Here is a 19,016-nt window from a genome sequence, read left to right as displayed (position 1 = left end):
TATTGAATACAATAATTTGACATACAAATTCAACAGAGATCAATTTGTAGCTGCTTTAAACTATACTAGGGACCCCGTGTAACTTACCGAGAAAAAAACACCTTTTTTTTCGAAGTCCCAAAACTGCCGCGTTATAAAGAAAAAAAATGTTTTGAATTTCTTTCTTCACTTTATAAGAAATGATCTATTAAAAAAAAATTAGTCGATCATCGGCGTGATCGGGCGATAGTCGAGAACTCGAGTACTCGTTGACATCCCTAATATATATATCAACGTATCAGAAATAGCTCTTAAAAGTCTTTAGACCATTATGTATACTCACCTATGACAAATTTTCGTGGAGACAGGTGCAAACATTAGAAGCAATGTATCAAAAGCAATGCACACGTTTACCATGTTCTTCTGTTGATGTGAATTGCGATATTTATGCTAAAGAAACCAAGTCTTTTATATAGTTCAACGGCAGATGCTAACTAACAATAAAACAAACTTTGCCGTGATACTTGATTATGCAATAATTTAAAAAAACAATATTCGGTTATGCAACAGCCAGTCAGGTGACACATGTTCTGGAATTACTTTCAATCGATACTATCGAATACATCACATCTGTAAAATTAAGCATTAAATTGAACGTATTTAATCATACACAAAATATTACGTTGATTAGTCTATGCAAAACGTTTAATTTGTAGATACAACATCTTGCAAAAATTGCATTATGTTATTTCCGTAAAGCAAATAGTGCATGTATGTTTTGTTTAATTGACCTATATTGATATTTTAATGAAATATAATGTTTAAGAGAAAATAAATCTTGCTACCATGTAATTACGAAACATAAAGGACGGTATTCCCTACTTAACAAACATAAAGGATGTCTTACCATAGATTGTTGATAAAGTTCTTCTAGTGTTTCTTTCACATGTTGATGTGTCGTCTATATGTGGTCCTGATCTATTTGTCTAAGGCGTAAAGATTGTCTACGATTAAGTGAACCCGAATCAAGCTGAGGAGATTTATAAATTAATTTAGGCCATTAGCACTAATTGAAAACAAGATTTATCAATGAGTATAACATAGAATCGCGTCAAAAAATTGTGGAGTCATGTATGTGAATTTTGGTCGTATTCTTTTCCCATGAATGTGCATTATAGAAAACAATTTTAAAGAGGCTCGGTGGTCAACAAATGACATAGAAGAATTGTCCTTAACTCTGATACTTAAAAGTTTTGGTCATAAACTATTAAATCAATTACTAATTTTCTTATGAAAGAGCTCTTACTTCTGGAATTTGCTTATCATACAACTATCACCTCCACCTATGAATGCATAGTAAATAAACAAAACAAGACATGAAATATGCTGCTCTTTGCCATCAGCGTGACTTTCATTATTACATTACATTAAACATGTAACGCATTATATAACAAAATAAAACATAAATAAATACTACATGATATTGTGAAATCATTATCAACTTCATATTTCTGCAAAGACTGCAATTTTATTGAACTTCTCCATAATTTTAAATTTGATATTAATACATTTAACGAAATAATAATTTTAATAATGTTAAAAAAATTATATCATGAATTGGTTATATTTAAAAACTGAATCTAAAAAAAAAATGGTTACATAATATCATCAAACACATTTCATGTTGTCTGATTAAGCCATAGAGTTGAATTCAGCGTATTAAATTTTAACTATAAGGAGATATAAAAGGAGGAAAAATACTGGTGAAAAAAGCAAAATCACATCTAAAAGGGATAAACATATGCTCTGAGCAATTTCATTGTTATGACTACAAGATAATTTTTATTAAGATGCCTAAATACTTAATGAAATAAACGTACATTAATGTAACAAAGGAACAATATTCATAGACGGATTACAAGGTTTATAAATTAATTGGTGTGTTTTTACTACCATGATCGGTAGTCATATCTATTTGTGAACAAAATATGATATTGACTCAATTAGTTATAGTGGCTCTTCTAGAGAGACTTGATATAAAAAATGAATGCAATTTAGGCAAAGTATCCTTAAATCCATTAAATTGGCTAGCAATCACTTGTAGTATTATTGTGATTGAATTTTTTTCTGTGTTAGTCATCTTTGGAAATTGTCAAGGAAGTATTTTAACAATTTTCCTAATAAAAAATTACACTGCATAATTAAAACGCATATAAACAAACTTTAAATAACATAACGTGTTGTGTAGAGGATGAGAACTGCTTTGGGTAAAACCGTAAGCTAATACGTATTTATCAAATATATGTGTACTTCTGTTTATAGATTTTTTGTATCCTAGCTAATGCCATGTTTGATAGAAAATCCTACAATACATTGTATCCACCTCATTTACACAAATATATTGTAAGCCGTATTTCCAAATTTCAACCTTTAGCTCATCTGAGCTGAAAGCTCAGTTGAGCTTTTCTGATCATATTTTGTCCGGCCACCATTTGTTTGTCTGTCTTTCCATCTGTCTTTCCGTCTGTATACCTATTTATATTTTCAACTTCTTTGTCAGAAACTTCTCAGTCAATTTATTCAAACTTGGCACAAAGCCTCCTAATAAGAAAAATATAAGTTTATTAAAGATGTAAAAGAATTATTATCATACAGTACCGTCAACGCGGATCCCGTATTTGACCGCGCTCCCCCCGCGGTTATTTAATCCTTTCCGCGTTACACCATCGCGGTTAATTCATCGCGGTCCTCGCTGCAGCCATGTTTTAACCGCGGCGGTGTGACCTACCGTTGAACAAGGTGATCGGAAATTTTTACCTGTATGCTATTAGACAATAAGACGGCCACCTAACACTGAGAGTCATTCTATGCTAGCCATGCCTGATCTATTGTTTTCATTTCACATATTTAAATGATTACGTATTTTTAATGCACGTTTTCAAAACTCCTTATCGATTATTTTAGAGATATTTTAATTAAAGAATCATCTGCTCCCGTAATAATTTTCATGTAACTGTTGATATAATTATTATTTCAAAAATATTTAATCATTTTTATAATGTAATCTACATGACGGAGAGGGTTAGAACTATACAATATTATTTTTCACTTTTTTAATGAGTTCAATATGAAGCTACAACACAAATGTACATGTAGTATCAGCTGCGAATACCGTTTTTCGTAACCGCCCCCTCCACCTCTTCAACGTTTTAACGACTGTGAAAGTACATGTAAATTGTACTTGACTTTAGTCCCAATTGTTTAACACAAAGGTGTGAAACCATCGCATTGACGGGAAATCACTCTACGCTTGAATGCACAGAATACACTGGTACATGTATATGAGACAGGTGGATAATCCGTGTAACGAGTGGCCATCAGGAAATCCGAATTTCATTTGTTTTTCAAACAATTTTACTAACAGCAATAACAATAAATAGTTATTCATTTTACTGTTATCTGTTTAACTGTTAAACGTGTTTCAGATGCACCCCATCCGCAAAAAACCTAACACCTTCAAGAGAGAGAGAGAGAGAGAAAGAGAGACTGTTGATACTCAAGACAATTAACCTAGTTCGTGACAAGCACACGCTACGCGGTGTACGTATACCATACGATTAACGGCAAAATATGAAAATTTTACTTTACCCTTAAAATATAAAAAGATATTGATATCATTTTATCTGTGTTGAATATGAAGCTACTACACATATGTCGTATCAGTAGCAAATTATAACGGGTTTTTTTACCCCCTTTCTAACGTTTTAATGACTGTCAAAGTTAACTGTATTTGTCTCAATTGTTTTACACAAAGGTGTGAAAACATCGCACTGAATTCACGGATATGAGGCAGGTGGATATTCCTTGCAACAAGTGACAACCAGGAATTCTACCCGTATATCAAACAATTAATCTAACAGTAACAAAAAATAATTGTTTCATTTTACTGCCTTCTTAAACTGTAAAAGGTGTTTAACATGTCTCTTCCCCCGAAAAAAAGAGACTGAGAGAGAAATAATAACGTTGTATACGAACTAAACTTCACAAACACAGTGTCAAGCATTAAATAAAACATCATAAACAGTGTTAAATTCTTTATTGTAAGACAAACTTCTTTTTTTCCTTTACCTGAAGACTAATAGAACGAAACTGTTTTCCTTTATCAAAGAAGAAGCACGTGGTGCAGCTCGCGGGCTGATTTGATTGACAGGTGAAGCACGTGGACTCAGACTGAAACTGCATATTGGATTCAATCACAATGTCTTTTATGAATACTAAACTTAGGAAATTTTAATATAAGTAATTTTCAATTGAATGTAGTGGCGTCGTTGGAGGGAGGGGGGCTAAAGAGCATTACCCTCTCTCTCTCTCTCTCTCACACATAAAGATCGTAGATAAAATCAAGATCGGCGACACTCAACCAAGAAGCCTCCTCTGTAAGATAGGTGTACGGTTAGACGAAGCCGTACGCAATTTGGAGGTTTTCTTTTGTCTTGAATAGTTGTGAAAACCCCTAGAGCATGTCGTTTTCTACCCTAGGTTTGTTAATCACTATACACAGGAAATGATCGCGACTTATAATTAATATACACAATGAAGGAAAATAGTTGGCATTTGAATTTTTTAAAAAGTAACTCGAGATGTATGCATTTAATAACATGTACAACGTCCCATATTGTTTTGTGATGTAACAACCTTATTCCATTTCTTGTAAAGAAATGTCTATCTTCACGCACACCAGAACGCCTAGCCATTGTTTTATGAGAATCACAAAATATACGTGTATATATAGTGTATCTTTTCAGGGCAACACTTAGTTTAAAACTGAATAAAACCCGTGCGATGTGAAGAATCATACAATTTTAATTATGAGTACCTTTTTCCTTTGTGTTTTAATTAGGAGAACTGATTTTTCTTTGAACATTTAACTGTGAGCATGTGTTTTTATAAGGCTACAACTAGTCGGTCTACAGAGCTGGTTGAAATCAATTTATCGAACAAATTATAAAATTCTTATCAAAACAATGACGCTTGTTACAGCAATTATAAAGTCGTGATTTTCCGTAATATGAGCAATTAAGCCACTTTTAAAATTTGAATGAATTTTTAATAACGGTTTCATAGGATAAAAAGATAAAATGATATTGAAAATAAAAATAAACATACCTGAATAAAGTAAAATATTTAATTTAAGTAAATAAGTCTTATTAATTTTACATTTTTTTGTTAGATTTTAAAATTTAATTTAATCGTATATCGATATATCAATAAGTTAGTAAAGCATGATTTTTCAACCACCTGCGGGCATGGCTCATTTCACCTTGGATTGTAAAGATAACAGCTTAAGAATTCAAATATTACCCCAGTATTACCCCAGTATTACGAAATAAACAGCAAATATAAAAAAAAATATTTACCTTCAAAATATGTGATTTTCTATAAAAGGATCATGATTATCTTTATGCATTTGTTAACTTACATTTACGTTTAATGCATGTTATATTTTTTTTTAATCGCGGGAGATAACTCGTGTTCCTTTTTGATACTTTTTAACACCTGTAATCGATCGTTCAAACCGCGGGGGTGTTGTCATTATGGGTGATTGCACCGCGGGGGCACGCGGTTTTTACCTGAGACAGGTGTTTAAACCGCGTTGCAATTTGGACCGCGGGGGTGCGCGGAAAATACGGGATCCGCGTTGACGGTACTGTATGTTTAGTTAAAAAAAAAACTTTATGAAAAACAAATTCACGAATAAATCTGAAACTTACCATGTAAAAACATCTCTAAAGGTATAGTGAATTCGAAACGGTGGTTCAATTTTTACATAAAAAAAGACGGAATATTCTTAAAAATTCTTTTTTAAAAACATCGAATGTGTGCAAGCAACGTAAGGTAGTGGAGAATTAAGTTTGTTCAAATCATGCTTCCCGGTTTAGGATGGGCCACCATGAGTTGGATGGTAACTGCATCATGTGTAATCTAATTATCATCCTCTTATATCATGGTTCATGTGAGTCAAAATACTTTCTCTTGTGCGAAAAAGTTCTCATTCAGCCTCACACGGTTATCAAATACTTGTCCAAACCGTTCATGCTTCATTTAAAACACACTATTTTTTTCCCTATTACTTTCACTAAAAGTTACATGTGTTACATTAAAAGTTTAAAATTTATCAATTTAAACTTAACTATAAACTGTTATAGTTAAGTTTAAATTGATAAATTTTAAACTTTTAATGTAACACATGTACCACTAGTATAACCTCAGGAAAATTAAAGAACGTACAATACCACCAAGGTCTAAAGGATACTGCAGTTTAAAATAGTACCAATTTTCAAAAGAGTATGTTTTAAGTATGAAAAAAGTTTGTATTAAGTATGAAAAAAAATATCAGTTGGAAAAACATTCACCAGACCGTAAACAACTCAAAGTTTGACATTTGATATCGAGTTGTGTTGGACGTGACTTTATTCTTTTCAAATGGTTTCAAAGGTGATGTTTTTCGCGTGAATTTATATTTCCGATTTTATTTTCAACTGCTATTAGTTTTTATAAGATTTTCCATAAATAACACCATTTTGTTACTGAGCTAAATATTGTGTTTTATTTACCGTTAGTTTCACAGTATCCATGATTTAAAACACATTAGTTTGTAAACCGTTTAACAAAAACAAAACGACTCTTGCCAACAGTTTGGTAACTAAATCGTCACAAGAAACAAAGCAGCATAGTTTTAAAGTTTATCAAAGTAAAATACAGTAATTCATAGTGAAAATAAGATTACACCATAAACATATCAATATTTTTTTTTCACTTTGGTGAATGTAGGAATAAAAATCCAGTTTTAAATCTATACTACTATATTAAAATAATAGACTCGAATTTTTGGGCTTTAATACCGAGAATTTCGGAAAAGCACTGTCTTTTGTTTTATATAATTTAAACATCATTGGTACTTGAAGATTACCATTTTTTTTCTCAACTAAGCTTCGCTAATTAATAATCAACGAAAACTCCTTAAAAAATCCTAGAACTCATCTGGATTTTTTGGATTTTACAATCTTGCGCGTGCGCTTTACATTCACGCTAACGGTTTCCACAATATTAAATTTGTATGAATAAACTCAGAAACGATAATACAAATAAGTGTATATTTTCATTAGAAATTTTCTATACATTCTGTTCCTATACTATATAGTTATGATTTCTTATGACATAAATTATGAAATAACAAATATACATATCGACTTAGTACATAAACTTACTTTTGTCTTCGTGATGGCAAACAAAAAAAATTAAATTTGCTTTCATGCAAAAAATTCACATTATATTTGTTAGGAGAGTAAAGATAGAATGTTTTATTGTTAAAATGATAAATGTCTAAGGACCTGGTTTAACGAAAGAATGAAAGGTTTTCTTTGATAATTGTGACTGTTATCTTAAACGCAACTTCATTAATTTTCTCTAAAATCGTTTCGGAGCGATTCTGCAATTTTCTGCTGCATTACGGGTATATGGGAAGCATTCTAACTGTGGTGGGGATCTTTCCTGAGACACTGTTAGATCATTCTAACTAAGCAAAGTGTAGTGAATTAAATAGCATTTATGTATGCTTATAGCTTTGTTATGTAAATGTCAACAAAACGGTGTGTCAATGTATCTATATCGTAAATGTCCGTATGCAATGTCAACCCCTGCACGCACGGGTCAAAGTCTAATCTATTTTGAATACTTCACACTAATCCAATTTAGATGTTGATTTGAAAATAATTTTATTTTATTAGATTCAATAATGTGTGTTTTATATACAGCATTATTGTAAATAATAGCATTTATGTGAATTGTGATATGTTATTTTTATGCCAGTGCCAAAAATAATAGTCTAGTCATAATATAATTGTAATTTAAATTTTTTGAGTATTTTTGAGTATTTAGCTGATCTTCTTTAATTGTCCACATTAGCCAATCAGAGTGCGGCGTTTTGTCCCGCATTTTAACTGTCAGCTAGCAACAAGTTTGTAAATACCGCAATCAACCCACCTTCCTTCCCCTTCATCACCTTTATAGTTGGGGATTTATTTTGCACTGTATTACACTTGTATGTTGCTGTTGTTGTGCGAAATGCTGTTTTTGTTCAACAATATTTTTGTTGCATGTATATTTGGTACATGTTGATATTTATATATTTGTTTAATATGGGGGATGTCATTTGCTCACCTTTTATAACTTATATTCAATGTCTGGCAATTGATATTATGACTGTTTGAAGACCTCCCCTTATTTCCTAATTTTTCTTATTAGCAAAAATAAATGGCAGTATATACACACAACGATGTTTTATGTTTTGCTATCAATCCCAGCCAGATCAACAATATTACATAAAATATAATTTGTTATACTGTGTTTGTTTTCACTAGACGTTTTTCTAAAGATCGTGTGTTAAGATAAACCATATATATGATGAAAGATACTGCTGTTAGTCCTGATATTGGATACAGTAGATAATTGATACTTTTATTAGATGTTTTCTTTGCATCACATTTAGAAGTATTGGAATGCGTTGTAGATTCTTCAGAAAGATTGGAAGGACCTGTAACCAAACATTAAAAAAAATGTTTGAATAAGCATTCTAAGATAACCAAAATATCAGTACATATAAAAAGTGTAAAAGAGTAATAAGACACCAAACATTATTTATATATTTTGTGCGAAATATATCTATAATAATGGTTATGTACATTTTCATTTAGATCTATAATCACGTCGTGTAAATAAAATTAATCACAACTAAGAATATTTTAATATACGCTTATGTTACATACCATGTAAGGTAAAAACACTTGAAAAATAGTTCACATATTTGTTCACAATCTTTTTTGTCAGTGCCTAGTTACATATTGAATATTCTTTATAGTATAAAGTTGTTGATTGAAATGATGGCAGCATATTGGACCCAAAGGCAGATACATGTTAATTGCGAATTAATGCTTTTTAAATCGCAAATATTACTTCCTGTATAGGTCAGAAATTCATGTCGCATAACCATTTGGTTATTTATATCCCGGCGGAATTAGACACGTACATACGAAAGCCGAGAAGGATCATTCGAGATTCGAGATTCAAAATACGAGATTCGAAATACGAGATTCGAGATTCGAAATTCGAGATTCAATATCTAAATTAACCAATCAAATCATGGATCTGAAACCTGTATCCTAGCAACATCAAACTGTTTTAAATAAAGATCATTCGTACATGATCTTTCCTACAAATAACTGTCTTAATAGCTCTTATGTAATGGTTATAAAATGGTTAAATTAACATTAATGAATTAACCCCACACAATATAAACAATTAAATGAGTGATAACACTGTTGGCTTTGCGAATCTATGTGATTTTGTTTTTCCTGTATGTATTTTCCCCCCGAACCATTTTAACCCGTAGTGTATTCGCCCCAACTGTGTAAAAATCGGCTCGCGAAAAAAGATCTGGTTGATCTAAATAATTAAAATTGAGTGTGGTTTTAGCTATGAAACGAAATTCAATGAAATAATCGACATGTCAAAATAAAGGTTATGATAACGTTTTAAACAATAGGAGATATAATGATTTACAACCTCAACGACAACAATCCAGATAGGAATAGTGTATTGTAGGGTATCAATGTCATTGTCGATATGAGAGAGAGAGAGAGAGAGAGAGAGAGAGAGAGAGAGAGAGAGAGAGAGAGAGAGAGAGAGAGAGAGAGAGAGAGAGAGTTTTGTAGTGTCATATTCAATTTTGATTTAGAATTTGAAATTGTTTGATTTGATACAAGCATATACAGACAGTTAAGCCACTCAAAGGAGAAAAGAGAGGAGGTAGCTAGGATAGGGCAGACCAACTAGCAAGCTTTAATTTGAACGGTGTTAACGCACGTGTGATTTACATCGACTCTCTCTCTCTCTCTCTCTCTCTCTCTCTCTCTCTCTCTCTCTCTCTCTCTCTCTCTCTCTCTCTCAAAATTAGTTTTAAACGACTCATTTTTCAATTCTAATCGGGTATGTCCTTTAGAAAAATCTTGAACCACACACATGTTTAGCAAATAAAACGACAATTATTTCATTTTTTTATGGGGAGGGGGTGGTGCCGGTAAAAGACATGTATTGTTTGTGGCAGTTGGGCTATACTCTCATTTGTTATAATAGGTATTACTACATATTGATATAAAATGAAAGTTTCCAATTACACTGTACATAGCTTCTATCATGCATTTTGACCCGCTCGATACTTTTAATAAGACAATTTTCAAAGCATTTAATGGAATTCAACCGATCATTTTTGGAAAAAAACATTCTGGATCCCCGCCTGATACGTCCGCCTCCATGTACATTAGAATTACATGTACGTTGACCATAATATGTAAACATTAACTTAATCGGCCATGTTATGTGACGATAACATTTTTTATCAATGTATTTGCAGGATAGGTAACAAATAACAGCCTATTTGTTGATTTTCGCACTGGTTATTTGAGATAATTTGCCGCCATCTTCTATGCATTCCCCACACCACACACAGTTTCTTTATTTGGTGTTCTGTGTGTATGGCGACAAATTGGTAAATTTGCACTTCTCGCCCCTTGTAGCTATCACCCTGATTACATTTTATCTGGCTAAGTGTAATGTAGTAGTATATTAAGTACACACGTCTTTGCAGTGCTTATTTACATCTTTAGAGAGTTACTTACATACAAAGTAAACTTTTGTATGATTTATATGCAATTATTGTCAATTTTGATGCGTTGAGGGGGGGGGGGGGTAGGAAACTACAGAGACACTCAACTTGGGTGTGATACATATGCCTGTCTATACCTTCTATTCTTTCTTGTTGATATATCAATGAATGAATTATAACAAACTACAACAATAGATTTTGAAAAATTCATGCACAATCAAATTTTTAAAATTTTACTGTTCTCTGCACAAGAAATCGGCAATGTGAACAAATTGGCACCCTATTATCCCTACCTTTAATTGTACAGAATATGTATCCTTCTATATTGAAAACAATGCCAAAAGTAAGACTCATAAGAGGTTGTTTACTCAAGAAAAGGGAAAAAAAATTGTATATATATTAATAATTCCGTATGATGTGATAATATTTCAATGATTAGTTTATAATCATAGTACTAGTGTATGCCTGTATACATAAAAAACGATAAGCAATGCTTATATTTATTGGTGAAACCTGGACTGATTATTTATATTTAGATTAAAACGTATTTTAGATACTAATCTTCATGCGCGGAGGAGGTCTATAAAGGAGGGGGTCAGGGGGTCTGGACTTTCCTCGGGAAAATTGAAGCTTAATATACATAGTAAAATTATTGAAAATTGGCCTAGGACCGCCCTACCAAAAAAAAATTGGCTCCGCTTATAAATGAAACTCTCTACCATAACCGCATTTGTACACAAAAAGGGTGAATAAAGCCGGGGTTTAAACTATTACTGGTGGTGAAATACCCCAGGGTTCAAACGCATCAGGTGGAAATGCACAAGGGCAAACAAAATCACATAGATCTGCGAAACACACTGCATTATTACTATTCTACTTGAATATTCGGTGTAAAAATAAATACAAACAATTATTTAGTTAGCTAGGGAGAAGTGAACATAGCATTTATTTGTATATAAGAGCATGTGCTAATAATCTTTATTTAGAACAGTTTGATGTCGCTAGGATACGTGTTTTCAGATCCTTGATTTGATTGGTTAATTAGATATTGAATCTCGAATTTCGAATCTCGAATCTCGTATTTCGAATCTCGTATTTCGAATCTCGTATCTCGAATGATCCTTCTCGGCTTTCGTACGTACATGTATTAGTAAGCTATGATAAAACTGTCTAACAATTTTGATATTTTACCAAAAGGCCGGCTATCATTTGAATTGTTGGATCGATTTAAATTTTATCAACTTATAAAATCTATAACATCATTAGTCCTATATTATATTTAGTATCATTTAAATTATGGAAAAATCATATATTTAGGCATTTTACAAAAAAAAAAAGAAAAAGAAAAAAAAAGAAAAAAGAAACGGAACTAAAGCTATTATCAATCAAAAAAGAATTGCCTATTTATAATACATTATTATATGATTGTAGGACATTCCTTTATCCAATTCAATCCGATTAATTTTTTACAGAAACATGTATACAAATATATTTGTTGGTTAAAAGTAAGAATTGAAAAATACAATTGTTTCTTAAAATTGTTTAACAATACTTTTGTTACATTAATATATAGCTACTGTAGTCAGAATGAATATATGTCTGCCAAACTATCTAGCTAGAACTTTTAATGTCTTATAAAATTACGTTTATAATACCCCTATTCACACTTTTTCGTGTGCTTGTTTTCCATAACGAGTTTGTGAACCCTGATATTTGCGTCTAGCTAATCTTTATGATAGAAAATATCACCGGACTATGTTACAGTATTTCCGAATCAACTTTGTCGCCCGACTGTAACTTGACAATGTATATTCACATTGTTCACCATTACTAAAGCTTGAACTATAATTATATGTAGTATCATTTATTTTAATATCGTGTTTCTCCAAAGCATATGATTCGTCGATCTGTGTCATATGATTCTGCTATAAATTCTGCTAAAAAACATACTATATCAAAAATAAAAAAAATATAATCCCCCATCATGAGCAAAATAAAATTACCGTGATACCCTTGAATAGCATTATTTATATATCTCTCATAATAAGATAAATACTTTCTCGATATACTTTCACAAGGTGGAAAAAAAACAACAACAAAATGTCCTGAACTTAATGAAAGGATATACTTGTTAACTATTTTGTGCTTACTATTGATTTTGAGACATACCATTTACGAAAAATCATAATGATTATTAAAAAAACCGGATTGTTAGCTTATAAAAAAAATGCGTTAAAATCTAAGCTGTATTCTGTTAACGTTATTTGATTATTAACATCACCTATTCGCTCCTCTGTGACAGTGTTGTAAATCAAGTGCAGTGTAGAATGAATCTGATAGTCTGTAACAGAACCCTAACTTTTATGCATATTATCAATCATTTTCACATTAAATATGCAAATGCAAAGATATAATGAGATATTCTAGAGAAAATTTATGAGTTAGAAATTTAAAAATATTTTATGTTTTATTTTACAATTAATGAATAAACGTGTACATACCCCCAATATACTGTTCACATCCTTTAACATAATCACAGTTAGTGACAGTACAGTTACACAAAGATTGACAGTCCTGTCCAAACGTGGGATAACGACACTTGGTGCCACAATCTTTTCCATATAATCCAATTTCACAGGCTATGCATATAAATATGAATATCAAATGTTTACACTTGCGTGACTACTGTTTGATGTATTAACACATACAAGTTAAAATTTTCTTTCAATAAATATCTAAGACAATATATACCTATACATTTATCTTGAACCCGTCTGTACCCGTCACAGCAATATTGTCCATCTATTCTAAAAAATAAATAAATAAAAATTCATGACACACGATTGATTGAGATAAATAACATTTCTGAAACATTCATTCTAAATAATATTCTAATACTTACCCTTTACAGATATTCATTGATACAGGTACAAGCATTTGAAGCATAATCAACAATGCGAAACAAAAAGTAATTGCATTGTCCATTGCATCTGCATTGTTATAAATATGCAAGGACAGCCACATTTTTCTAATTATCATTGTATAAGTATGTTTTTATGTTCCGTGAAGTTCACTTAATGAAAATGACAAACTTTGACATCATAGCAATGTAACATGTGCGATATTTTCATTTGCAAATGATTCCTCAATTAACGAGCAATGTTTTCCTGGTAATGCCAATTGGTGACAGATGTAGCGGAAACATATTTCAAACAATTGCATAAATTTGAAGTGCAATGATAATTATGGCATTTGTAAACAATATATGAATGATGAGTATGATAGTATACATGTAGGAGTAAACATATTGCATTGATATTAAGAATTGTTTTCAACATTTCTGTGTAAGCAACAACCAAAGTCCATGTTTAAGGTTGTATTTAACCACTTTAACCACATCTTCAGTCTCTTTTTCTCCATACATATTCTTGTAAATATGAAGTTCAATATTTACATTCAATGTTGTAGAACACAAAAAGGTAAACCCTATGTATAAAGATTTCAGAGTTTATTGATCAAAATTTATGGAAATATATGTATACCATACTTGTCATACCATACCATAATATACCATACCATACCATACCATACCATACCATACCATACCATACCATACCATACCAACCATACCATACCATACCATACCATACCATATCAACTTTCTAATAACGAGAAACAGCAGTCCAGTTAAACAAAAAGTCATACTGGTATTACGGTGGCACATGTAAATTGTCAAATGTTTGTGTTTTTGTCCTTACGTTATTTTTTTTATTTATTTGACCTAAACAGTCAAGTCATGCTATTAACAACACGCTGTTGTTATGTAACGTGAAACATATGTTTAATGCTTTGAAGTATTGTGTATAACATCAGAGCTGAATGAAAGTGATTCCGATATATTTTTTTAATTCAATAGAAAAGAATTATATATGTCTTTATCAATATTATATGCATTTATAATAAAGCTATAAATCATAAAGTCTTGATGATTATACGGAAAATTGATATACATTACCTCAAATTGATTTAATTTTTATAAAAATGGAGTTGATTGTTAATTATAATTTTATGTAATGAATGGATAAACACAGTATGTATAACAAAGTTGTCGTAAGATTATGCCAATGAATAATTTCAATACTTTTGAATGTGAAATGTTTCTTCTTTATGCAATCATCGGCGACAGTTATTGATAATTAATGATCTTAGATAATAATTTTATGATATCTTTTTTAACGTAAACAAAAATGAATATTAAATGGCATTTAAATACAATTTGTCCAGTTCTCTTCAATACATAAATTTTTTATGGAGGCTCAATACCATTTTCCAATGATTTGCTCGTAGAATATAGAACATCGACATACATTTGGATGATTCATATATGTTAAAATCATGTGCATTTCAAGATTGGCTTCCAAAAGAGTATGAAGTTCGATTGGTAGCCAAGAATATGGTGATCGTACCAAATATGAGTAAATAGGCTGTAGATATCATTATGTCTATAAAATGCAATGTGTATTTGTCCTTAAGATTTAGAGGAAGAAAACTCACGTCATATTATGCATAGAAATATAGGTGATTGCCGTCGGAGATGTGACCTGTAGCCATTTAAGCATAACATTGGCCCGATAAGTAGAAGTATAGAGTCTTTTCTTCCTTTGACTAACATTTGTTTCAAGATGACTGATAATTACAGGGATTAAAGAAAAAGATTTGTAGCAAATCAATAAAAAATATGTGCATTTCAACCCTACTTAAGTTATTTTCAGTTTTTCTAATTTGCATCTTTAAACTTTATAACATCAGGAATTTTTAACTATTGGAATGAAATTAAATCAATGAATTAAGCTATAAAAAAGCAGCGGGATATATTTTCAAGGCTTTGTATTTAAACAAGTCCATGAATAAATGACTGAGGTAATTTTTTTTTTCTTAAAAAATAATAGTTTAGTCGTGCATTATCAGGAATCAGAGATTCGATTTATAAATGCCAAAATTATTTAAGCATTTGAACAGACAAGATATATCAAATTTGCGTTTTAACAATAATGTAGAAAGTAAACATTTATAAATGCATAAAAGTATGTATGTAATACAGTGATATGTTTTCTCAATTTCTCTTTGATTGCAACAAAATAACGCGAGCTATCGATAATCTATCTCGCCTTGAAATTATTTTAAATATTCCTTAAACTTTTAACATAAAACTTATTTTACACAATTTTGTCACTGTGTACTGAAAAAAGATCAGCAGGCTCAATGCAAAGTTAATGAAGTCAGATAAGAAAATCGAAAAAAATGACTTTACCTAAGTAAATCTTGGAAAATATATAAGGTTTCTAAACTGAACTGGTGTTCAAATGGCGGTTCTCTAACGCACGTGCGTAACAATACATCATACATATGATAAAAGACACCACAGCAAGTCCAATTATAACAAACATGATAGTATTTATTCCTTTAGATTGTCTTTTTTTGGTATCACAAATCGTATTGTTGAAAACCGTTAAGTTGTCTGACGTAATATTGAAAACACCTGTAAATATAAAAAAAATCATAAACAAATCATCTAAAAACTGCTCTTTCTTTAGTAAATTGAAATGTTTACTAGTAATCAATATACCAGTGGTTCTGTTAATACTCACTTTTCTTCATTCGGTATTAAAAACCAGCAATGCCTTGTGCATTTAGCTTATTTTTTTTAGGCATGTCAATTAAAAGTGTGTTCGTGTTATATTGCATGTTAAAAATACATAAAAAAGAACATATATTAGATAATTAAATAAACAAATAGAACCTTTCTTTCTCAGGATATGGTACTTAAATTGGATCAATTCTGATACAATAGAATTCAGTATCGTATCTCTATGGTGTCTGATTCACATTTTTCATATTTAGAGAATGTCCTTTTGTCTGAAACGCGACTTTTCATTCTGCTCGCGAATAAAGTATTTATAACAAAAAATACTTAACAATGAACCAAAGTAACTGCTGAAACTAAAATAAATGTTGCAGTTGTAATACATCAAATGTTAGTCTAAGACATTTATTGTCATAGTATTTAGTGAGTCTATTAATCAATTACATCTATCGAAAAACTTCTGAAAAATCCCTGTTTACTTTCATACCTTTCAGCTTACTGAATCCACAAGTACATCTATGTTTTCTGTGTGGTTATTTTTTGCTAGTTCGTTTATCATTTTTTAATTGAAAGGACAACATTTCTGATTCAGAAATAAACAAAATATAATGTTGCGGCTACAGCAAATTTAATATATTTTAATAACAGTCTAGAAACACATTTCATGTCTTGGAGAATAATCTAGTATTTCGCTGCAATACATCATGTATTATATTGTAGCAATATTTCAGATGTTAGTGTAAGACATTCAATGTCTTAGTATAAGAATGTTTAGAATTGAATACTCATTAAAATGAATTATACAAAATATGTGATCAACGTTTTTATACCAGAAGTATATATACTGATGCTTTATTTATACCGTGTTACTTGTATATAATGTAAAGTAACACGATAGGAACAGCTGAAAGTTCTCATGATATACTACACATAAACTATTGGCGATGACCTTATATTAAAAGTAAATCTAACCTTTTGTGTAATAATTTTATAAATATTGATTATATAAACTTCCTTGATTTATTTTTGAAGTTGGCATACTCCACGCATAAAGGAAGATATAAATTACAAATTAAATGATGGTTGACTTAAGCAGAGTCGTATTTACCGTTATCAGTGCTGTTGCTATCTAAGGTAAAATGTTCCTTCAAGACAGTCCTGAAGTTCATATGAGTTGTAGATTGAATTTGAAATTCTACAACGAAGTCACTACATTTGTATTCATTATCATAATTATTGTATTTAACATTTTTTTTTACTACAAAGAACCTTCTTTCTAATTCAATTAAAAAAGATAAAGAAATAACAAATCGAAAAAAATAAGAACTTGGGGAAGTAGTTGTTTTTACACTGAACTCGATTTATTTAATAGAAATATATATCCTTGTATATTGTATCATAACAAACATAGTTAGGAAATGGGAGTCTATGATCTATCAATGAAGCATCTTACCGGAAAATCGCGCACAACCGTTGGCATAGTGACAGTCTGTAGCTTTACAGTCACAAAGAAACTGACAGCCTTGTCCATACGTAAGATATATACACTTGGTGACACAATTTATTCCAGTAAATCCACGTTCACACGCTTAAAATATCACATCTATAGTTTATTGAATAAATAATGATGGAAAATTATTCTATGAAATTCACTTAGTCAATAATACATCCGATTTTTTTTCTTCAAGAATCCGAGTAGGACGTTTCAGTTATTTTCTTTTCTCAGGCGTTAGATAAATTTCTCTTTACCATTAAGTATATAAATTGAAACATACGTGTACATGTATCTAGGGCAATGTCCAACTTGTATCCTTGGCAACATTCAAATGTTCCATTTATGCTACAAAGTTTTTTTTTAGAAATACAGTTATGAGAAAATTAAACAAATTCTGAAACAGTAAGTTAAATAATGAGTTGATTTTTACTTACTTGATACACATATTTAACAGATTAGATTCAACTGTAAAAATTTGAAACTACATCACTTGAAAAGTGCAGACAGTAATTATATTCATCACTGTTTTTGACTGTTTCTTCATGTACATTTTAATTAATATGGAAGGAAAGCTTTTTACAAATGTTCACATGGATCAGTGATGTCAGATAAAGATTTGTATCCTTGTTCCTTGTATATAAAGCTGAATTTAACACTACAAAATAATGCTCTTCAACTGCGTGTTGAATGTGACTTCTATACTACTATATTAAAATAACAGACTCGAATTTTTGGGCTTTAATACCGAGAAATCGTAGAGTGCTGATTTTTGTTTTATATATATTACAGTCGGTTCAAGCATATCTTTTACAACATACACCATAGCATATCATAGCATTGGAAACTCATAGCATAGCATTGGAATCTCATAGCATATCATTGGAATCTCATATCATAGCATACAATCTAATAGAATCGCATTTGTCATATCATACCATAGCATAGCATACAACATTCTTTTAACTCGGTTTTAAATGTTTTTATTTGAAAAAAATAAATGTTTACATAATAGATTTGTGGTAAACTTTGGCTTCTTATTATTTTACTTCGAAATGTGTGGAACTCTTCTGTGTATGGAGGCGTTTTTGTTCAAATCTCATAGCATACCATAGCATAGCATAGCATACCATATCATTGAGCTCTTCATTTCAATTTCTCATAGCATAGCATACAAATCT

The 19,016-nt window shown here is 30.8% G+C and overlaps 1 protein-coding gene across 1 annotated transcript; it reads right to left on the bottom strand.

Annotated features, from left to right (window-relative positions):
* Nucleotides 1–8,375: 8,375 nt before the first annotated feature.
* LOC128162259 (uncharacterized) lies at nucleotides 8,376–13,963 on the bottom strand. The gene is made up of 5 exons (XM_052825425.1): nucleotides 13,602–13,963; nucleotides 13,451–13,506; nucleotides 13,201–13,338; nucleotides 12,981–13,040; nucleotides 8,376–8,572 (listed from the first exon to the last, which is right to left on the bottom strand). The coding sequence occupies exons 1-5, from the start codon at nucleotides 13,736–13,738 to the stop codon at nucleotides 8,376–8,378; spliced, it is 588 nt and encodes a 195-aa protein (XP_052681385.1). The 5' UTR covers nucleotides 13,739–13,963.
* Nucleotides 13,964–19,016: the final 5,053 nt, after the last annotated feature.

Source organism: Crassostrea angulata, chromosome 9, assembly GCF_025612915.1.
Source record: "Crassostrea angulata isolate pt1a10 chromosome 9, ASM2561291v2, whole genome shotgun sequence".
NCBI classification, from domain to species: Eukaryota; Metazoa; Mollusca; class Bivalvia; order Ostreida; family Ostreidae; genus Magallana; species Magallana angulata.
Note: the sequence above shows the minus strand (reverse complement) of the source record. Positions and strands in the feature narration are given on the sequence as shown.

Coding starts and splice junctions, on each gene's coding strand:
- LOC128162259 (XM_052825425.1), bottom strand. CDS start 13,738: ATGATAATTAGAAAAATGTGGCTGTCCTTGCATATTTATAACAATGCA. Junction 13,041..13,200: donor ATGTGAACAGTATATTGGGG/GTATGTACACGT, acceptor GTTCTGTTACAG/ACTATCAGATTCATTCTACA. Junction 8,573..12,980: donor TGTCACAGAGGAGCGAATAG/GTGATGTTAATA, acceptor GTTTGGTTACAG/GTCCTTCCAATCTTTCTGAA.